The following is a 22,387-nucleotide window of genomic DNA, read 5'->3' as shown; positions in this document are numbered from 1 at the left end:
TATAAAGCAGCTGTAGAAGTGTAATCTCATCTCACTAGACATCAGAATCATTAACCCAAACTAATATTACTGATAAGTAAAAGATGATTACTGTATATCGGTTTTGCAAGAGACCCGAGTACAGCAGGAGAAACAGAATAAGAGATAAAACACACAACGAACCACAGCCAGTCACACACAAGCACATACAAACACAGACATCTCTAAAAAAGGTTTAAAATGTAAAAAGTTTAAATTCATCCAATTGGACCAGGCTTTTAAGTCCTTTGTAATTCGTTCCATTCACATGGTGCCAAGTACTGGAAGGCAGTTCCAGTTCAGTATTTACTCAGTGTGGTATGTGAAAGTTAGCCAGTCCTGGGATCTGGCCTGATGAAAAGTGGTTTTCAATTTGAGAAGAGATGTGATATACTGAAGCAGCTTTAGCAGGATACATTTGCAAACAATAGGAGTAGTTTTGTTCTCTTTATGTTGCTAAGCATTAGAGTACAGGATATCTCCATAGCTGAGCACAACTAAGATGGTGGACTGCACAATGGCGTTCTTGTTGGCAAGGGAAAAACAAACTTCAAAGAAACACATTTTAAATCTTCAGATCCTTGGCCAATTCTTTCACACGAGGTTGAAAAAGTAAGACTACTATCTAACCAAATTCCCACACACTTATAAGACTGGACAACTTTATTTTCTGTACGAAGTTTGAGGCTATGCAGGCACATCTGAAGAACGTTTAAGGAATCTAGACGTATCATCTGCATAAAAATGGACATTATAAGTCTGTTAGAATAATAATATATGTAGATCGTAAATAACACAAAGCCTAACGTTACCAATGTGGTTATTGAAAGGGAAGTTGACGTGAGACCATCAGTGGAGATCACCTGTGTTCTATCAAGTTCAAAAGATTTATTTAAATGTTCCCTTCAGGAGCTCCTTGCTTGCAGGTGACACAATTTAACAATAAAGTTTGTTTGTTAAATAAACCTTTATATCGGTACCGGTTTCAGCACTCATTAAAGAAACCTCTGCTAATAACAACTTATTAAATAGCTACTGAATGCAAACATCATTCACACTTCATTAAAAAAAAAAAAAGCACAAAAAAATATTTTGCAGCTTTATTTATAGTAAAAATACTTTAGATACATACAAGCTGTACATAAACTATCTCAAGAAAGTCAACATAAACGTCTCCTTATGGAAAAGAAAACAGGCAAAATGAATAGATACAAGGCAAGAACATGAGAGAAATCATGAAATGTTCGCACAGCTTTGTGCAAGTACAAGGCATTTGTTTTCACAATGTGAAGAGTTTGAAGCCTCTCAATTTGAAATGAAAATATTTGGCTGAATTTTACCACCATCTTATTTCCAATGTTTCTAAGGTTTCAAGATTTAGCTAAATCAATGTTATTCCAAGAGATGAGGTTTACTGTATTATCAGCCCTGAACCAGTCACTGGAATAAATCCTCAGTTTTCAAATGTCAAAATTAAGTCAGTTTCACTGTATGACTGGACTTTGGCCGTTATCAACAGCAAAAAGCTCTGCAATCTTTTCAAGGAATCATCCACTAAACCAAAATCCTTGCGTGGCTCAATAAAAGGGGCGTAAAATAACACAATCGTAGAGAGCTGTATTAGCCTCTATAGGTCTGTCATGTGCTGAAAGGGAGCAGGTGTGACAACTGTTTTGTTACAGTGTCCACACTCATCTCAGTTTCGATTCAAGAGCACAAAGCTGATTAAATTTCTCTACTTATATAATGAAATCAGGAGGCGAATGGCACTGTTTTGTGCGGCGTTTTGGTCATTGGTTTAAGGTGAAAGTAAAACCTGAAGGCGGGGTCTGACCCTCGAAGAACCATCGGCAACATGTTTGTGCATTTCATTAGCTGCCTACTTCAATACTTAAGTACTTTTTGGTGATTATTCCAGGTGGTCTGGCAAAATACGAGCTCGAGAGAACACTGTATCCTTTGCCACATAAATGCAGACGCACAGCCCTGCAATGTAAGCCTTTTCCTCTACAAACACTAATCTGTGACCAAACAGAGGCTTACAATGTGAGTGAATCAATACCAAATGAAGAGGCTCATTTAAAGAGCCATAAATGTGCTAAAATATAAAACCTCTCTTCACTGCATCTACACGCTAACATTTCGATCATCATTAAGCCCACTTTTGTTTTATAAAACTATAATCATATACAATCACTTTTGCCCACCAGCAAGTCAATTTGTGTGCATTGGTTCCCCCCTCTCCAGCTCCGTCAGACTGTTCTTCCTTGGTCCTGTCAATCAGTGTGCAGACACCTACTGTTTCAAACTGGCAGTGCTCCAAGTTATCTCCCACCTTATCTGCTGATATTATCCTCTTTTCTTGCCTCTCGTTCTGTAGCTCAAATGTCTATGAGGCAGAAGCCTTGACATGTTGTCCGGTTCCTCTGTCCCAGATGCCAGTGGCTCCTCATTCATTCAGGGACAGGATGATGTCATCCTCAAGGTCGGAGTTGTCTGAGCTGTCTGTTTGTGCGATAGACAAACATAAACTTAGAAATGTGGGTATACAGAGACTTGGTGGTTGCATAGGTCAGTGGGTAAGGAGTAAAACTGCCAAAATGGCAAAAAAAACAAAACAAAGCAGCTCTGACAAAATGTGAAAGAGCAGTACATCCATTCCCCCTCCCCCTCTCAAATTCATGCTTCCTCAGTCATTCACGCAGTGTCTGGAATAAACCAAGACAGCAGTTTTTAAATTCCACTGGGAAAGACAACATTTCCTTACACTGACCAGACAAGCATGAAAACACAGAAACTGGACTAAACAGCAGCCTCGTTCTTCGAATGTAACTTATCCAGGCTAACATGCTGTAATCAGGCTAAAGGATCCTGTTAAATCTCATCCAGCTAAGTGAGTTCTTTGAGCACAGGGTTTATTTGTCAATCTTGGATAAAGATATCTGCAATAACAGTGTATTTTACTTTGTAGAAACAATGGCAATATGAGTAGAGCATTAAAACCATGAGTGCTGATCATATGATTGCACCTACATGAGGTAGGTGTTTCCCACAGGATTCTGTGGCATTGTGGTTGGGGAGGGGGGTTCTTGCATTATTGTTTGTGTGTTATTTTGTTCTACATTGTACTCTTCAAAGTGTTTCCAGGTTCCGCACTTCCACTAATTGTTATACAATTAGTTATTATTAGTGAACACGGTTCCATTGTGAGCAATGCTGTGTTCAAGATTAAGCAGATTTAATTGCACGGACAAGTTTCAGTAAATAGTGTTTGGCACAGAAAATAATTAACCTTTAGTTTATGAATATATTGCAGTTTAAAATGAATTGCTTCAAACCATGTGAAAACAGCCAATTAATACATTTTACTGTTCAAATGACAAAACCCTATCATAATGTTTTAATTGAGTTCATCATGTCTTTTTTTTAGAGTTGGTTGTTCTTTTTAAGAGTACGAGGGTTATCTATTTAACTGTTGACTGTGAAAACAGTTTGTAAGAGCTTAAGAACATACAGGTTTTCATCTAAAATCATCCCTCTATGGAAAGGAGTCATTTTTGTCTGAAAATGAGTTGATTAATGGGGTTTACTCAAACTTCATACTTAAAACATGCAGGTTTGAGTTTAAGGGCGTGTTGATCCGGCATTTTGTGCCAGCTTTGAAAAGTCACATGTCAAATCATCTACAGTGAAACAACAACAGGACCTAAACAATCAAAATTGTAATCAAATAAACAGGACAGAAAAGAATAACAGACAAAAAATAAATTAAAGGCTTGAATCTACATCACTCAACAACACTAATGGTGCTTTCAGACCAAACGCAAATTTAATCTTTGCAATGCTTTCCTCGCGTGAGTACATTCGCTGCAAGTGTTCACATACACAACGCGAGAAGGCGATTAGAACCCGCAAAAATTCGTTCAAGTTGGGAATTTTCAACTGCCGGCACCGCCCCCTTTGCGTCGCTTCGTGCCGCCCGACAGGAAATCGCGGCTCTACGCGTCTTTGCATTGACTGCTCGCTTCGCTTTTGGTCTGAAAGCACAGTAAGACTTTATAAGAACCTGTAGGCACCCAGGCACTGTTCACTTGAAGCACCACTCACCATTGTCACCATCCAGGTCAACGTCATTATCAGAGTCATCATCATCATTGTCATCCTCATCGTCGTCATCCCCGATGTCAGCATCCTCCTCGAGAAGGCGCGCCACCTCTTCATCAGAGGGAGAGAATTCATCGTTCCCATCATCCTCCTCTTCATCGTCCTCATCCTCGCCGCCGTTCTCATTCTCCAGCTCGGCGATGAGGGGATCTGTATCGACGTCATCGTCTGAATCCTCATCGTCGTCGTCGTCTTCCTCCTGATCGTCATCCTCCTGGTGATGACAAAATTAAAGTAAATTTTTTTCAAATTTTTTTTAATCTATGCCTAAAAAGGAACCAAAGAGGCACTGCAATATTCAAATGAAAAGAAGAAAGTGAGAACCTGATCCTCCTCATCCTCCTCCTCTTCCTCTGCCAGTCTCTGCCGGCCAACTTCATACAGCCTGCACACTGTGTCAGTGTTCACAGAGTCTTGGTTCTACGACACGGGCAGGTGGAAAAGGAAATTAAATTATTTAAAACACTTGAAAATATACATCAGTTATCGCAACATTTAGCAAAAACAATTTACCTCAATCACAGCTAGGTAGCAGTCTTTGGTATCAGTGCAAAGGTCAAATATGTTCCTCTTCACATCAATAGTGGCTGAGAAGAGAGCAAACAAACATGTCATGTCTTGAAAATATCATAACATATTACAGGAATTAAGCATGATTACCAACTACTACAGTGTATAATGTGTAGTAGAACAAAAAAAACACAATAAGGTTCTCCAGGCAAAGCCTCTTAATTATCATTAAAGACTAAAATAGGTTGAAAACATTGGTTGAAGGGAGGTGAGGGCAGGAAGCCTTACCAATCGGTTTGTAGTCGGTGGCATTAAAGGTCCTGAATGATGAACCAAAAGGACTTTTCATCTGCATCTCCATCATGTCGTCTTCATCATCAGCCTGCAACATTGCTGCAAAAATAAACAGCCACAATGTGAGGGAGAGATGGAAAAAAATAAAAATACTGTGCACAGCCGTGGTTCGGGCTCCATAGAGGTTCAAGTGGTCATCGTGTGAGCAGAGCCATTATGGCACGCCCATGGCTCTTCCTATGAGGTGCCGTGAACCAGCTGGTTCTGTCTGTTGCCAGTTCAACACTGAGCCTTCTGCCCATATGCCTCTGAGTTACTGTGGTATCAAGCGTGCGCGCGCACGCACACACACGCACACCTTTACAGGCTCAGTTCACAGCTCTCTTTAAATACACACATGCTCACTTTGCTTCACAATTACCAGGCTTTCACTCAAACACACCTTTCACACACCTTGCACTGACTGTGGAGTGAGCTGTAGGCTTGATGCCAATTGCTCTGCATTACCCATCATGCAGCGGCTTCTGTATTTACCTCCATAGATGACTGTGCCATTGTTGTTGAAGACTATCCTGCACTGGTCCAGAGCGGGAACTGTGTGGAGGAGGTGGAAGGTCCGCAGATCCCACTGAAAATCCAACTAAGGAAAGCGGCATTCCTTTTCATTTGAATCAACTAAATCTGCTACGAATTTAATTACACAGTGATTAAAACTATCCCCGGGGCAGTAAAATCAATTTTCAGTGTAATAAATATTTAATGTTTAGTAGTGAAATAAAAGCTCAACCGTCATGCCATCATTTGACTGACTACAAATTTAAACACTCAATCTGGCTTTTGTCCTCGTCATATTTATGAACTGTTCCTCTGTAAAATGTCAAATGTTAAACAAGCACTATTAAAAGGACAATAACACTCATTTTTGCAATTTATTAAAAAGACTGTATGATATAGGGTGATGTTAACGCACCAATCAAAAGAACCATAGACACATTTCCATTCCTTATTGAACAATTACAACTTCGGCGATTCCTTAAATTTTCATTTAGTGCCATCATCAGGTAAAAAAATTCAACTTGGTTGAAATGACATCCCCATCTACAACAGAGTATTAAAATTAAGGATGAATATGTTTTATTTATTTTACATTTTGAGAATAAAGTGGAAATGTCGAGAATAAGGTCTCTACATTTTGACTTTATTCTCGACATTTCGAAATGCAAAATAAAATAAATAAAATCTTCCTCCTCCATTTTTTTCCCCTTAATGTGGCCCTAATACTCTGTCGTACCCATAAGCCTCAGCTTTACGTTGTGTTTTGTGCTAATTAGCAACTGTTAGCATGCTAACACGCCAAACTAAGTTGGTAAACATTATACCTGTTAAACATGAGCACATTAACAATAGCTACCTCATAGTGTACTTAACAAACCAAGTACTGAAGTCTCAAGGATACAATTTCTGTGTTTATGATGACCTCCAGGCTGTTGGGGTGGAACACACCGCTGATGTTCATGTTGAACTTATCAAACTTGTGGATGGCCTGAGCCGTCCGCACATCCCACAGCACGCCATCATTCAGTACCAGGTCATCTGTCGGGTTGAAGGTGGCACAGTTCCTCTTGTAGTTGTTAGCCAGGTCTGGGTTGTTTAAAGTCAGAGTTACCTGACCCGTTTGGATGTCATAAATCTGGCAAAGAGAAGAGCTGAACATTCAGCATTCACCATTGATGGGTAATATTTTTCTGTATTTATCATTTCATATTCATCATGTTCCAAATGTGCCGACATACGTACTCGTGCTACATGTTCCTTAGTCCCAATGACACGATCTTGTGACAACTTACTGAACTCCACATAATGGTCACCCAGAAAGGAATGCCTGAGGACAACAAAAGCAACATTTCAGCATTTAATCAAAAACATGGAGCCAGTGTGACTACAAAAGCTGAGCCGTTTAAAACTTATAACTGCTTGAAGACATTGTAGAACAAATCTGAATCCATCGGCTGAGTCCCAGTATTGCCTTGGTTAAACTGTGCGGATGAATAAAGCCAAGTGCTTGTGTCCCATGAACTGAAGACTGCAGCCCTCAGGCTGTTAGCGTGCATAATTAAACAGCACGTCATCTCCCTTCGGCAGCTCCCTCTTTTGACAGCATAAAGCTGCTGTACCATTGGGCAGAGAAGTCCACATACATGGAAGCAGAGGGATCACAGACTGGCTCAATTGAAGTGTTGATCGAGTCTGTGGTCAGACAGCTGTCATGTTGTACATGCTTGGTGACAATTTAGCCCAACAAATGTTGCAATATTTTTATTGAAGACAATGCATTTTGTATGTAGCTGGTAAAAATATGAGTTCAGTCACTTGTGCAAACATCACTTACTTCATAATGAACACTGATTTCATTCCCCACAGTGCAGACAGAGGGTAACTCCAAGAGGCTGACGTTAGGAGCAGAGAGCCATCCTAAAAATACAAAATACGATGGTTATCTCCATACATGTTTTAAGACATAAACACACTGCTTGGAAGGATAATTTGTGTCTGGTATGGTTTTCCACAAAAAAGTGACAGCTAGGAATTCTTAAAATGATACTGTGTAAGTTGGCTATTGGACCATGATTGCACTTCCACACTAGTCACAAAATCCTGTTTGTACATACATGTCTTAAACTCAGACATTCAAGTAAAGTCACAATTTGCACATTTTCAAGTAGAGGGGACATTAAATATCTTACACATAAGATTACATTCAGCAATAACAGCAAGACAAAGCATTAAATTGTTGATATACTAGTAGCTTTCTCTACAGACCCGTGAGGGCTCCAGGTGAGTGATGGCTGAACTGTGACAGCTGTAGCTGGCTTCCTCCTGGCCTGTAAACACATTGTAGAGCTTGAGCTGCCCTGTGCATGTCCCGAGCATCAGAAACCGCTCGCGAGCCGAGAAGGCACAACACATGAATCCACTCTCATCCTCGTCTGCCTCCCTGAACACGGAGATGGGACGGAACCTGGGAAATGGCAAATACAGAATATAGAGAAATGGTTCTGGAGGATAGTCAGGTATTCTCCAGTTTGCGTTCATGGAAGGAAACATGAATCTAACAAAGCTACCGACCTGCTGAATATGAGATGCCTGTCAAAGCAGCCTCCATCTACTCCTCCATATTTAGGATATATAACCCTCCGTGTGTGTCGGGATGTGAAGTTGATGGGTGCTTGGCGTCTCTGTTTGGGCTCCGGGCATTGATGGGGTGTGAATAGAGAGAAAGGCGGGCATGTTGCCACAGGGTTTTTACAGCGTGCATGCTGTTCTCTCAGGTACTCTGTGATAATGCTGTCTAATGCAGGGGGGGAGGGTAGGTGCCTGTCGAACTGCTTCTTCATGGCTGGACTCTGGCTGAAGGCCCCATGGTCAGACTTCTGCCTCAGCACCCGAGGTTTCTTGCAGCTCACTGTACCGCATCCCGCTAGACGTTCACGAGAAAAAACGATTCGTCCAATCAGTGGGGAGCCGTTGCTACAGTGGGGAACAGACGTTGAGGGGAAAACAGTAGAAGACGACCCAGTGGGTTGTGATGTAGAGGGACGCGTTTGCGGATTGCTGGATCCTGGGGTGGATGAATGAGAGGGGTGGTTTGCGAGTCTTGCCCCGACCCCGTTGGCCAGCCGTGGGGTGCGGGGTAGAGTAGTGACAGGGGAGGCAGGTAGGGGAGGAGCGACAGGAGGGAAAGCAGAAGCTGAATGTGAAGTATGAGACAGACATGCCATCGGGAGATCTGCCTCCTTGGTTAGTGTGGTGGCTGTGTCATGAAGGCCTTTGGCCACAAGGTGGTTCCTAATAAGCAGCAGGAGCTCCTTCCCAGGGAAGGAGATCCTGGACTGAGCGACCACACTGGCCCTCTGCAGCCACGCCAGAGACACGTCCGTACCAATCAGCAACGGTTTTCCAGAGATCCTTTCTATCAGCTCAGCTGCGAACTTACAGAACTTGACATGCTCGCTGCGTTTGTCCTGGAGCACAGGCTCCTTCATGAGCTGTTGGATGTGTCCGCTGCTGAACAAAGGCAGCTTGCTGATGATCTGTCGGACAGAGCTGGAGCGAGACAGACCCACCAGAGCCTTACAGGCCAGAGCGCGGATCTGATCTGCATCTGTAATGGGCATCTTTACCGTCAGCAGGGACAGCAGGACCTACAGGACAGATGCAGAATGTAAGTTAAAAACAACAGCTGACAGAACCAAGGGCATGTTTAAAGTTTTGTACTTATTTATTTTTTTTAAGGATCCCAAATGAGGGAACTGACCCGGTAGTTCCTACGTACCAGCAATGATAAGAGGTGGACAAATTCTCTAAACAGTGCTTCTGTGCTTTCTTTGCTATCTTATTTATCCTAGGAAACATAGGGCCATTCTTAAAGAGTGCTTTTTTTTTGCACGGCTTTGCAAAGAATGTGTTTTACAAAACCAACAAAACATTTAATTACATGTTCTAAAGTTTGTCACATGTTATATCTTTGCATGACCTAGTCCACGTGTAGCTGGAGACTCGTAGCTCGTGCTCCACCGTATTCACTATATGGATGTGTGCGTTTATGGGTGAATGTAAGGTTTTAAAAAAAGTGTCACAACTTTATAAATCCGGTCTAGGGTGTGTTTAGCTCAGTTGGTAGAGCGCACATCCCATGTACAAGGCTGAGTCCTTACTGCAGTGGCCCGGGTCCAGCCAGCAGCATTTTTGCTGCTTGTCACCCCCTATTTCTCTCCCGCTTTCCTATCAAATAAAGGCAAAATCCCCCCAAAAATATCTTTAGCACCCTGTCTACTGGAATGACATTTGACTTTTTGTGAATGCTTGAAAAAAATGTCAAGAACAGATTTAAAAAAAAAAAAATAAATAAAGTTAATTCTACCTTAATGCCATTGTTGGACTGCACCACATTCCACATCTTAGTGAGCACACTCTCGCTGGCTTTGGTCTGCTGAGGCAGGCGGCGACGGGGGGTGCCTGCAATGAACTTGCCAATGCTGGACATGCGTTTGTCTGGAGCACACACGCAGTTGATGACGACCTGCAGAGCGGACTTCTGAATCTCGGCATCATTTACAAACACCTCACCCTCTGCCACTGCCAGGACTATACTCATTCCTAAGAGGGAGAGAAAAAAATAACAATTAAATGAAAAACCTTGCACAAAAAATAAATAACACTTGGAGTTGTGCCATCTCTCAGCAGAGCTGGGCACAATAAACAAAAATGAAAATACAAAGTTACTGCCTGTTATTAGATCCTATGGAGAGCAATAATAATTTGAATTTTATTGCACTGCACTTCTACATTGCAACTGCTCAACTTCATGCTCACAACATGCAAGAAATCTTATAATGAGAAATGTAAATCAGCGCACTATGGACAAATTTATAGTAACAGCTGCTAACACCACATACTGTATCCCATGCTGCTTGAATGTCTAGTGAATATCAGCTGTATACAACTAGCATAGCATTTTTTCATATAAAACCTTAAGAGTAAACATATTCATATAAATACATTATATATAAAATATGTTTCCATGGATGGATCTTGGCTGAAATGGCATTATATTCTGATAACACCTACCAACAGTGGAAACAGTGGATCCTTCCTCATCAAGCACAGCAACAGCCTCAGACAACAACAGCTGGGTCTTTGGAACAACAGTGAGGATGCTCAGGATGTCAAGGGCATAACGCACTGTGTCGCTCCTAGAGGGAGACACAGAAAAATAATCACTCTATCACAACATCACAAGTCACTTAATAACTTGAAGTGGGAACTTTTCTTTTTGTAAACATTATGACACAGAAAAAAGGACTCATACCTGCCATAGTAAGTCCTCCAGTCACAGGCAATGGAAATGAGCTGCAGGAGGAGCTGGACACAAGACAGCTTGTGAAAGACCTCCGCTGGTTCCCAGTACAATCGGAGTGGACCGTACTCTATCAGAAACTCCATCATTTCCACCACCTGCTCATGGCTGTAGCTGACTGCCTGAGGAATGAGAGAAGAACACATTCACACTCATTATAACAACTAAAGCATAACATAGCAACTAAACATTGTGTCTGTATAATACATTACATTCATAATTAAACTGTGCAGTAATGTTTTACTTATACTTTCTCCTCTTCATACCTTATAGTAGGGTTGGGAGTGAATGGGGGCACCGCCCTCTGTGCGCTGCAGGGACTGCTTCACCTGCTCCACCTTGATTGCCAGATGGGCCTCAAAGTACCTGCGCAGGGCCATGCAGGTGTGCTTGGCCGTCTGCCTGCTGGAGAAAATCTCATCATCGCTCAGCAGCGCTCCCTGGTCTTCAGGGTTCAGTATCTCCAGTGTGCTAATCTGGAAACAGCCATTTAATATCTCATATTAGTGCATATGCTATGTTGTGACATTATACTGACTGCTCAGTTAATAAGTTTCTTGAAATTAATCATATTTCCTATAAATGAATGACACAGATGGTTAAGATTTCAGGGTTACACTGAGGATCACGTGTGGTTTGTCCTACCAGATTGACGAGGCGGCGGAGCCCGTCCTGCTTGTCGAAGAGCTCGAGGACGGCACGGAAAGAAAAGGAGATGGAGAAGAACATGGTGGCGTGACAGCAGCCGGACGCATGTGAGCATTCCAGCAGCCACAGCGTGTAACCAACCACATCTGACAGGATGGAGTGGGGCAACATGCACACCTGGAGAGGGGAGGCAACACAGATGAATACAAATGTGCACTGTACCTACAGCTACCTAAATTGTGAATGAAAATATTACTTTTCATGCAGAGATGCAGCCCAAAGTGACCAAGTTTTGTTGTATATATTACAACACATTTACACAGACATTTTTAAGAACACTATTCATTAAGTGAAAATGATGGCCAAAAAATTGACATTTGACAATGCAATAAAAATGGCACGTTGCCAAGCTTTGGTGGCTACAAACAGTTAATACATTACCATTTTTCCTTTGACACATTAAGTACAGATAAAGCTCCAAGAACAATGATGGCAATCTTCCAGATTTAATTGTGTATTTGCATGAAGTGTGTCTGTTTTGTACCCTTTCCATGGCGTCCTGGTTATAGGCAAGGTAGTAGAGGCACAGAGACACTCCAGTGGCGGCCATAGATGGCCTGGGGATTTCCAGCAACTTTTGAACTCCTCCTTGAGCCACAAACTCTGCGGCGAACTTCTTGTGTAGCAGCAGAGAAGCCAGGTACTGCGAGAAGAGAGACGAGTAGAAAAATTAGCGTATAGAGCTTAACTTTGTGTATCTGGCACCACGGAGGGTCGTCGAAAAGGAGATCCAAGGCCTTTACCTTGAGAGCCTCAAAGGTGAGCTGCACATCATTGGTCTGCTTCAGATCCATGTAATGCATGAGTAGCTCACGAGCTCCCATCTGCATGAACACCGCCAGCAGCTGCAGGGAGGAGGAATGGGCATTGAGAACACATAAATCATTTTTAATTTGCTTTACTATGGAACCCTGTAAATCGCTAGTTGCTGTAACCAATATTGAACATAAAAAAGCCTTTTAGTCTTTAAACTGAAAATCCATGATGTGAGCCTTAAAAAAAAAATACACTTTTTATAGTTAAGGAAGACTGACATCTGCTGGCGAGTCTGTGACAAGACAAGGGAAATGCACAAAGTGAGGAAGAAAGCACTGTGCCAGCTGATTGTAATGGACTAACCTCCTGATACTCTCCCAGAGGTGTGAGATATTGCAGGATGAGCCTCTGCTCGATCTCTGGGGTTAGAGGGTACAGATGATAGTTGTTGCCAATCACCCAAGGGCTCATCTCGGACCAGCTGCTGTTGGAGAGCTCACTGAAGTTCCTCTCTGGCTCTGGCAGAGAGAAATTTAGCTTCTGCTTTGAGGTCCTGCCACTCTCCCTCTCTGCCTTCCTTCTTAGGTAACTGCTGCCGTCAGACATGCCCTGGTAAATCAGCGAACCCGGGGCAGACATGGGCTTCATCATGGTTTTTACAGCCGAGTTGGTGCGGCTGCTGGTCCTATGAGGGGAGCTGAGACGGAACGAAAGCTCGTTTTCAGGCTCGATGGATGAGACGTGAATATCGCCATCCTCTTCTGTTCCCATGCCCTCGCTTTCAGCTCTGTTTCTGCCCAGTGTGAAAGGCTTCTCTTCAAAGCCTCCGTCAATGGTCTCCTCATCTAAAGGCAGCAAAGGCTGACTCAAAGTCTTCCTGGGGCTGGGCCGTTTGATTTCCCTTTTGTTCTCAGCATCCTTATCCTGAAGCTCACGCAACCGATGCAGCATCAAAGGCACCTGTCGAAGTAAAACGTGAAAAACAAGCTGATGGAAATTTGCTACTTCATACCACCTTCTGATGATGAGCAAATTGCTCTGATGCTTTGTGGGATAACAGAGCTGCTGCAATACCTTGTCTATCACTATGTACTTTCGCATTATTAATTCAATTAAATGACATTTGAGGCAGCAGAATCCCTTACTGACCAAAACAGAGTTCTCTTCCCTGTAGTTGGCTGCAATATCCTGGTTCTCCATAGCGCCGGCCAACAATCCCGTGGCATAGATTCTGAGGGGCTGCTCTGCCTCCTGAGCCCACTTAAACAGCCTTTCAACTATGCCCTCCTGAGACAAACAAATGGTGAAATAGGTTTAGAAACAAGAATATGAACCAATTCTTAATCAGAAAAATGTTGTGTGCTGTATTTCCCCCAACTTGTTCACATTTTTGGCCAAATAAAGAATGTATGATGGCTTGCATCACAAAAAAAGTGTAGTTCTGAATAAAAAAGTATTGATCCTGTGCGTTTTTAGTCTAGATTAACTTTTTCAAGTAACCTTTATTAAGACATTGTAACTTTACACATCATGAACACAAGTCAACCGCCACAGAGCTGTGGTGAAAGTGCAACTAACTCGCAGGCTTGACTGTGATTCCACAAACACAAACAACATTTTAAAACAACTGATGAAGTCTAAATTTGATGGGGTATTTGTCCAGTGAGCATTTTAGCATTAACAAAGATGGGGTATTGTCAGTGAGTGACATCACAGAGAGCCTCCTTTGAAGTCAAAATGAGAACTCTTCCCTTTTATATGCAGCTTCATCTTTGTTGTTGCGACTTTATTATTTATGTCAGAACGCTAAACACAAATGTATAATGTTGCCAGTAGAAGGCGAGTAAACCTGTATAACTTAATGTACCATTAACGACTAAACACAGAATGTCGTATCTGCATCGGGAAAACCACAAGAACGTCACAGAACATCGTAACAGCTGAACTAAATGAAAGCCATTGCTTGAGCGAGAGAACAGAGAAAAGGACTAAATGCCGTTATCTTTTCATTAACATGAACTATAACAATAACCCACCTTTTCCTGAAAGACCACAGCTGTCTCTAATCCAGGCATGATGTTCTGAAGCAGGCGACAAGCTGCTGCATTGAGGGAAAATTCTCGGCTGGTCATCACATAGCTGTTCACCAGCTACAATGGGAAGGAAAAATTAATAAATCACCTTATGACTCAGATGCTAAAATAGCCCCTTGTTTTGCAAGAAAACCATCTCAATTCTTACCGTGTTCATAAAGTCATCATTCTTGAACAGGATCTTGAGCAGGTGCCCTAACACACATTCTGGATCAGCTCTCCCTAGTGGCCAAGAGGGAAATGTCAAAAACATACATGAAATTTACATCTTTGGTAAGCTTGTTTTTTTTTTGTTTTTTTTTTGTTTTTTTTTTTTTATCATACCAGGATGCCGATCATCAAAAGGGTCTGGGTCCGCTTTGTGGTACTCCTCTGTCTCTTTCTCAACAAGCTCTGAGATTCTGAAAGAGCACATCACACCAACACATTTACCATCTTTAAGACGAAAAAACCAAAAACCACAGCTTATGTAACTAACTCATCACAGAGATTTTGAAGAAACTAGAAGCCCAATTGCTCACTTGGTGATAATGTTAACCAGCTCTTGTGTGCTGCCCTGTTGCTCCCTCTCCCACTGTTCCAGCAGAGCAGTCAGCTCTGCCTTGGAGTCCACAGTGGCAGATGCCGACGCCATGGCACAGCCTGTGAGGATGGCACGCATTTCATTATTAGTGCATTCTTCACAAATGAGTCCACACTTTTCTGCAACTCTAGAGGGCTATAACAAAGTATGCTGCTCTATATGGCGACTTATAATCATAAAAGTCAATAAAAACAGCAACGTCACACAAACATAGAAAAGAGTAGATCTGTCAGAAGCGGATTCGCTCTAGCGCTTCACAAACGGCTCCTAACGGAGTGTGTGCAGGTGCAGCTGCTCTCCAGAGACAGTAACTGTCAAACACGCAGAACTATTGCTTTTCAAGTTAGCATTAAATATCTTGGCATCTTTTTATTATTTGACTGGAAACTACAACTTACGCTCCAACACTTCGCATGTTTTCCTACATTCACTTATAGCCGACACTTAATTTTAACGTTACCGAGCAGCAGCAATCTCTATAGACACTGCCTGTTGCGATATTTAACGTTAGCTAGCTACCGTTAGTCTGTAGCTAAACAAGGAAGCTGGTCTACTTAGCTCGCTAACAACACTATTAAACGGACACCTCTAGATGTCAGTGCTATAGTTTACGTTTACACTGAGCTGTCCAGACGTGCACAGCGCATGGTGCCAGATACACCTCGTACTCGAACCAACGAACCCTGCATATACACGCAACCTAGCACTAAGCTAGCAGCATCACAGGTAAACCTGGCTACTTAGCTAGGATGCTAACTTTACCTCGTTGTTCCGCTCAGTTCTCCTTCGGTTTTACCAAATTTACCAAGACTCGTACCCACCAATATCAGTCCAAACTTGATTGCTCCAATGTGAATATCTAGGTATCGATCACAGTTTCACAGCCAAAGCTTAATTTGCTTTATTGTAGCTTTGTGTTCACGGTTTATTATCATTATGGCGAACACGTTCCTTTCGTCATTTCACAAGCGACAGTCCTCTTTTAATGACGAAACGACTCGACAGCAAAACATTATTGAGAAATTCCATTTACTCAAAAAGCTGAATTATTGCAGTTTTTAGTGCAGGTATTACACATTTTTGTCTTACAAGATCATATAAATTTAACAAGAGATTAACATTTACATTCACAGAGCAAACGGATTAGGCCATATATATTACTAGCACAAAAAAAGAACTGCTGCAAAAAAATATTCTGTATAAAATAAGTCTTTATTACTTACGATAAAAAAAAAATCAGTTGCCATATATGAGCAGACAGATTGAGGATTCAGTGTATATAGTATGATAATCCTTTCTATTGTGTCAGTAAGCAATTATTTTCTGTGGTGCATGCATAAAAATGGCACGTAACAATAAAAACTTTTTAATCATTAGTTATCTTGTAGTAGTTAGGTAAGGTAAACTTTCTTTGTAGCCTTGAAGATTGCTTATACAAGAGGATTAATCAGTTTCACTGACATGTGGGGAGTTCATAGGTTAAATGCAAGGTTTAACTCTATTGAACATCAACAACAAGACAAGATCATCACTGCCCACACATCAGGGAACTCCTCAGGGGGAAAATACATCATACACAACCACAGCAATTACATTACAGTACAGCAACAGGTAGCAGGATAGTTATCGGCATTAACTTTGTACTCATTCCCGTAAACAAAGTAAATATGTGATTTCCCTTTCCACGAGTAGCTCACCCTGGTGACGGGGATCAACTCTATGGTTTGTCGCTGCAGACAAAGAAAGCATAAGCACAAACACAAAATTAGGCAATATAAGTATTATATAGTGCATTGCCATCGACAACATATTATTACCAGTATTTTACATCAAAAATAGTAGGCTATAAATAAACTAGGTTACCTGTTGTAGAATGCGTGACGTCTGTGAGTACTTGGCCGTGTGTTCACTGACAAGGCGCTGTGCAGCCTGCACCACTGTAGGGTCTGGGAAGCCCATTACTGGGTAGACCTGCACAGAGTAATCAAAGAAATGTGATTAAGTGCACTCTGTTTAAATGGCATTAATTTATTGGTTGACAGGTCAAGCAGGATAACAAAAGTTGTGTTGGGTGAGAGGTGAAAAGACAGATTTCTTCACAAACAATTATGACCTCTGAACATCGGGTCAGAATTAAACTTAGCATTGTGTCTACATAGTACACATTCTGCATGCTGATAGCAGCATGACAGCAGCAGCAGCAGCTTCAGTCCTCCATCAGTGTCACACAGGATGCGTTCAGCCACAGTGCTTGCGTGTGGTCACTGACATTTTGGCAGTGCAGAATTAACTGTAGTTACAAGCATATATAAAAGCGTGAAAGTTAACCTCGTAAAGAATAAGTGTAATGCAAGTGTTATGTGAGCTATGTAGACCATCAAAGACATCAGAACATGTCTGAAACACACCCAATGTTGACGTGTGATGTAGAACAACTGTCAGGCAAAACTGTTCTCCCCAAAATCTAAGCTATCTGCATGTTCTTTGTATTAAAAAAACAGAATCCTCCCTGATGTATTTCTTGTGCCCCCCTGAGAAAGTGAGAAAAATTATTTTACCATGTACTGAGAGTCCCTGAAAAGCTCATTTCCAGAAACACTGCTCAGGTTGTCCGACTGCAGTCCACTTGACTGTTCCACAACGTAGCAATCAGAGTTGTTGGTCCTGAAAGCATATACACAAAAAACACTGTTACACACTAATTAACAGTATAAAGTAACCATTAATATTGATGACCTTCAGATTAATAAAGATGTGTGCATTGCTTTAGTCAGACAGTGTTGACAGATAAATAATTTTGAGGATGAAGCACCATTTCACAGTGAGGTTGATGTAGACCAGAAGCTGTTGCTTTCCACGACATGTTTCACATTGCGTCGACCCCTGCCCGTGACAGTGGCGGCAACTGATGACATAGTAATGTTTAATAACGATTAGCATCTTTTAGCTCAAGCACAAACTGCACTGCACTTAACATCAATTTTACTTCATTATAAATCTATGTGATGCAATGGGTAAGACTTACTTTTCCCTCCCTCTGCCACTGCAGTGGGTGCATCTATCATTTCCATGGCGGTAACCAGATCCATTGCAGACCCAACACATTTTCTGACGAAAAAAGAAATCACATGATCAGACGAAATCACTAAAGGTCTTAAAATAATCCTTTCGATGAGGTCTGTAGAAAATACTTACATTACCAGCACCGGCACACTCTTTGCAAGGTCTTCGTCCCATTCCCACACAAACGTGGCAGGTCTGTATGGGAAGTCTCATCAGAAAAAATCTCTAAAAGCGTAAATGTGCGTCTAAATGTGTCGTATAATTTACCTTCACAGATGATGTGTAGGGAACCTTGATAATCTGTTTGCCATCCAGAAAAAAATTTGGAGATTTAGCAGGAATATCCCAAGGCCCTGGAGGTGGTTGGGAAAAGGCATCCACTGGCTGTCCTAATCCAAATAAAACAACATAATTCGATTATCAGCTAGCAGTAAACAGCTGACAGAGAATTAAAACTGCAACTGATGCACAAGGTAATAGTGCTGTACCAGTGTATGGCTCGTGACTCCACTCTGTAGATCTTGTTTCAGTAAAGGTTTCCAGGCGGTACTAAGCAGAGGTGGAGAAAACAAAATAGAGTAATTTTCTTGCTCTGTCCAGTTAAATTAAGTGATCTACAGTCACTTACTTTGGTAATTTATGCACTGAACTCCCAAAACGATTACACAAGCTATTACGTCTATTGATTCCCATGCCTTTCTAGCAGGTTTTCCCACCAACAGCACGTTCCCAAACACACGCACACACACACACACACACACACGAATAGACCTCTTACCCTGTACGTATTGAATGCCTCCATGCTGGTGATCACACCATCCTTTGCTGGTGCTGAACTGTAGCAGCACTTGCTGGAGGCAAACTGGACAAACGCCTCTCGAGCAGTATTTTCACTTATAGATGGGATACTGGCAGCAATGTGGGAATGAGATACAATATGTCACACTGTCACACAGTCAAATCTTTTAAGAGGAAGTGATAGTTATCATAGTGCATATAAAACACTAATAATAGTGTTTAGATTGCTTTAATCTTAAAACACATAATGGAAAATGTTTTGCAACACCCTTAGCAGCCATCTTGAAAGAAAGGAAAAAGTTTGAGGTCTTACTTCCAATGTGGTTGTTCAGGTCCAGGTTCAGGCTTAGGAGCTGGGTAAGCAGGCATCGGAGGAGGAAGAAATCCACCTGCAGCAGATACTGAAAGTTGTTTTGTACTGTTTCATTGCTTTATTATCTATATAATTTTTTCTTGTTGTTAAACATCCAGTTTACACTCAGTGGCCCCTTTATTAAGTACACATACAAAACATAAATTCTACCTTTACACAGGTAATAAAGTTAAGTGTCAGAGAGGTATTAATTTAACTACACGTTCATTTTTGAGCTTGCCCTTTGCAGTGGTGTTGAAGTGGACTGCATTATATATTATGAGAGGTGTTTCTAATGTTTTGCCCAACCCATTTTAAAATGATTAGAAATAAATTTTAAGATAATGCAGCCCAGTAAAACATCATCACTAACAACCACCACAGTAATAAACACACAGTTGAATTAACACCTCTCAGAAAGTTTGAGAAAAAACTGACCATTATAAGCTCCGTGAAGGTAGAATAGAGTAAAGCCAAGTACACTGTCCAAGTACACAGGCTAGCACCAACGTCACTGTAGTCATTGTCACTTCTCACCAAAACCATCAGTGACAGAAAAAGTAAAAAGAAAAAAGAAAAAGAGGGGCATCATATCACATCCGCCGCTAATCAGTAGCTGATGGAATAAAATACCTTATGTATCTGTTTGTGTCACCTGTAGGGAGGTTAAACCGCCGCCTTGATGGAAGCAAATTAAACTCACTATATAAAGGATGCTGGGAGTCCAGTCAGATGACCTGAGATTTTTATGTGGCTCTGACTTAATGCAAATGGCAAAGGCGTGACTTTACGGCACAAAATCACTTTTTCCCCCCCAGCAAGTTCCTGTTTTTCACACTGAGATTACCAAACCAACAGATCAAAGCAGCTGACTGATAAAAGAAGTACAACACTTTTAACTTTACACATTAAAACTTCTGAGCTTCCTTGAGAAAAACAGTCTTAGCTTGGCCTTTCTATAAATACAATCAGTGTTGGCATCAAAGGTAAATTTCCCATCCAGGATGGTTAACAAGTATTTGTCAGTCTCTTTGGAGACCGCTGCCTGGGCCATGACTCTGTTCCTCATTGTGCAAAAGGCTGACTGACTAAGTCATCCGCAAACATACCTTACATACCGTTAATAAGTCTGACAGTCATTTGTATTGACAAATAAAAAGGAGGAGACCCTGTGGAAGAGAGTGTACTAGAGAGACCATTTACTCAACCTCTCTGTTAAAAATGTATAAGATTTAACAGGGTAGTATATGTGTAAGAGCTGTTGTACTGGATTGTTTTCGACATTAAGTGTCCAAGGAGTGGATATGAGAGTACTGTGAGAGATGTTTTGGCACAGAGGCTGGCAGCGTGGCAAACAAGACAAATAAGGAGTATGTGCAACAGTACCTCCTCCTCCTGCCATTGTTCCTTCATAGCCAGGCATGCTGTCAAACATGCTGGCTGGAGGAGCGGTGGGGCCCTGGGACCCAGCAGCGGGTGGGGCAAATATTGCTAAAACAAACCAGAAGAACCAGTTCAGTCATGTGCTTTGATGTAAACTTTTAATTGTTATTAATCTTAAGTTTCCATGCATTACACCAACGAGTTTAGCTCATACAATAAATTTACACTTGGTATTAAACTGCAATCTATATTGTATATCATATGTTAACCAAATAAGGTAAAACGCCTGTTGAATCAAGGTCATGATCTGCCTGAACACATCTGGAGGTAATCTGGCTTGCATCGTGTTCATATCATAGGTGGGTGGGAAATGAATTATATACAGTAAGAAATAACTGTGCTTGCAATGGTGTGTGCAGCTGATCTGCTGTTAACCAGGCAAATAATATATCTAGTCACAGACTGGCTTACACAAACAGACACAACATTTTTAGGTTATTCAAAAAACATTTAACAAGAGGCAACAAATTATTTGTCTAGCCAGTGTTATAGTAAATAATACGTTTATGCAGTTTACCTATTTTCCCCTTTAGATATTTTAATAACAGGTGTAAATGGAGTGTTAGAGACGTTAGGCTAGCTCACATTTCCTAAAGGTGCGGCTAAAGTAACCTGGACGTCGAAAATTACGTCACTCTGATGTGTTGGACTGTGATGTCCAAGTGAAGCATTTATTACACTATTATAGCTTTACACGCACGCCGTCGCAAAACTAGCTTAACGTTCAGGGCAAAAGCTTGAATTACACCTTACCAGGTGCCCCCTGTGCTGCTGGTATATAACCGGGATTGCCCATTCCATACGTCCGGTTCTGGTCACTGCAAGTAACGGAAAACGAAAGTTAGCGAGAGAAAACAATGCGCGCTACATTTAGTTTGGAGAAAAAACACAACATTATTTTGCGACGCTCACCTCAATATCGGCTGAGATTCCATCTCAAAGCGCTGGGAAACAACTGAACAACAAAATAAGAACAGTCCAAGACTTCGTGCGTGCTCTAATCATGTATTACACCAATCATCATGTGACAAAACCCAGATCATTTACCTTTTATCACACCCCACCCCCGTTTCCAGCATGTCTAACGCCTCCTCTTCTGACAGTAAAACAGGAACAACACTTCACTTTTTTGGGTGTTTTTGGTTCAGCTTGAGAGCATAGATCTGTCTATTTAATAGTAAAGCGCGCTCGCTCAGTTTAGGGAAGTAACGAAAGCCCCCCCCCCAAATAAACTCAACTGTTCAGGAAGTGCGCAGAAATATAAATTTCATGAGCGAAGTTTATGGGCAGTAAACAAACGCGAACGGTGGGCGGGCAGCTAAAACATGCTAAAATTCACACTCAGTGAAGAATAACAAACAATACGATATGCTGTTTCACTAAATAATACGTTTTGAGAAGAAATTCTAAATTCCAGTGAACCACAGGCGCCTTGAAGCACTATGCTCTGATAAAATACACTACCCATAAGCCTTTGCAACACTCGCGGAAGTCCTTTTCTTTCTTTCCGCCGTCGCCGAAGTCCCTTTTGGATTCACATCGGCGGGTGAGTCGCCACAATCTATGTTAATCCCCGCGATTTAGGGTGTTATTTGACCATCCTGACGTGGTTTATCAATCATAGACATCCACTCTACACATGTTAGATAAAATTTACCGTTTTATCATTTTATACATACTCTTATGTG

At 41.5% G+C, this 22,387-nt stretch overlaps 3 protein-coding genes across 12 annotated transcripts in view; 1 reads left to right on the top strand and 2 right to left on the bottom strand.

Annotated features, from left to right (window-relative positions):
• Positions 1-1,104: 1,104 nt before the first annotated feature.
• Positions 1,105-16,094, bottom strand: LOC123974745 (DDB1- and CUL4-associated factor 1-like). Of its 4 annotated transcripts, none has more exons than XM_046055615.1 (25): positions 15,806-16,094; positions 14,982-15,102; positions 14,785-14,861; positions 14,609-14,682; positions 14,404-14,517; positions 13,517-13,654; positions 12,731-13,327; positions 12,355-12,456; positions 12,096-12,254; positions 11,549-11,728; positions 11,170-11,379; positions 10,856-11,025; positions 10,615-10,739; positions 9,908-10,143; positions 8,113-9,188; positions 7,807-8,005; positions 7,376-7,458; positions 6,784-6,868; positions 6,443-6,676; positions 5,521-5,614; positions 4,981-5,085; positions 4,696-4,769; positions 4,507-4,602; positions 4,126-4,396; positions 1,105-2,523 (listed from the first exon to the last, which is right to left on the bottom strand). In XM_046055615.1, exons 2-25 carry the CDS (start codon positions 15,092-15,094, stop codon positions 2,468-2,470), a joined length of 4,668 nt encoding a protein of 1,555 aa, XP_045911571.1. In that variant the 5' UTR covers positions 15,095-15,102; positions 15,806-16,094; the 3' UTR covers positions 1,105-2,467. The 4 variants fall into 4 exon arrangements, with proteins under 4 accessions (XP_045911571.1, XP_045911572.1, XP_045911569.1 ...); XM_046055616.1 differs by having other exon boundaries at positions 15,861-16,094; XM_046055613.1 differs by having other exon boundaries at positions 15,865-16,094.
• A 140-nt stretch (positions 16,095-16,234) lies between these two features.
• The window catches only part of ssuh2rs1 (ssu-2 homolog, related sequence 1), a 7,182-nt gene continuing 1,029 nt past the window's right edge, over positions 16,235-22,387 (bottom strand). For 3 of the 7 annotated variants that reach the window (XM_046055619.1, XM_046055620.1, XM_046055624.1), the window contains 11 exons: positions 20,643-20,747; positions 19,218-19,293; positions 18,885-19,014; positions 18,595-18,655; positions 18,374-18,495; positions 18,239-18,301; positions 18,069-18,151; positions 17,856-17,948; positions 17,602-17,707; positions 16,907-17,014; positions 16,235-16,773 (listed from right to left, as the gene is read on the bottom strand). In XM_046055619.1, the coding sequence (XP_045911575.1) occupies positions 16,633-16,773; positions 16,907-17,014; positions 17,602-17,707; positions 17,856-17,948; positions 18,069-18,151; positions 18,239-18,301; positions 18,374-18,495; positions 18,595-18,655; positions 18,885-19,014; positions 19,218-19,293; positions 20,643-20,747 (1,088 nt within the window). In that variant the 3' untranslated portion in view covers positions 16,235-16,632. Of the gene's footprint in view, positions 16,774-16,906; positions 17,015-17,601; positions 17,708-17,855; positions 17,949-18,068; positions 18,152-18,238; positions 18,302-18,373; positions 18,496-18,594; positions 18,656-18,884; positions 19,015-19,217; positions 19,294-20,642; positions 20,748-21,452; positions 21,518-21,611; positions 21,655-21,746; positions 22,115-22,387 lie in introns of those variants that run through there. The other 4 variants (XM_046055622.1, XM_046055623.1, XM_046055621.1 and 1 more) reach the window with 3 other exon arrangements.
• The window catches only part of rpl32 (ribosomal protein L32), a 4,697-nt gene continuing 4,512 nt past the window's right edge, over positions 22,203-22,387 (top strand). The window contains exon 1 of the mRNA XM_046055626.1: positions 22,203-22,245. The gene's annotated coding sequence lies outside the window, so the exon portion shown is untranslated. The remainder of the gene's footprint in view (positions 22,246-22,387) is intronic.

The sequence above is a fragment of the Micropterus dolomieu genome, linkage group LG08 (assembly GCF_021292245.1).
Source record: "Micropterus dolomieu isolate WLL.071019.BEF.003 ecotype Adirondacks linkage group LG08, ASM2129224v1, whole genome shotgun sequence".
Taxonomy (NCBI): domain Eukaryota; kingdom Metazoa; phylum Chordata; class Actinopteri; order Centrarchiformes; family Centrarchidae; genus Micropterus; species Micropterus dolomieu.
This window is presented reverse-complemented; position numbering and strand designations above follow the sequence as displayed.

What these genes read in the sequence shown, in the direction of transcription:
- LOC123974745 (XM_046055615.1), bottom strand. Translation starts at nt 15,094, where the DNA reads ATGGCGTCGGCATCTGCCACTGTGGACTCCAAGGCAGAGCTGACTGCT. An exon ending in AGTCCAACAATGGCATTAAG is followed by an intron (nt 9,189 to 9,907) that starts GTAGAATTAACT and finishes TCTGTCCTGTAG; the next exon opens with GTCCTGCTGTCCCTGCTGAC. An exon ending in CTAAGGAACATGTAGCACGA is followed by an intron (nt 6,677 to 6,783) that starts GTACGTATGTCG and finishes TCTCTTTGCCAG; the next exon opens with ATTTATGACATCCAAACGGG.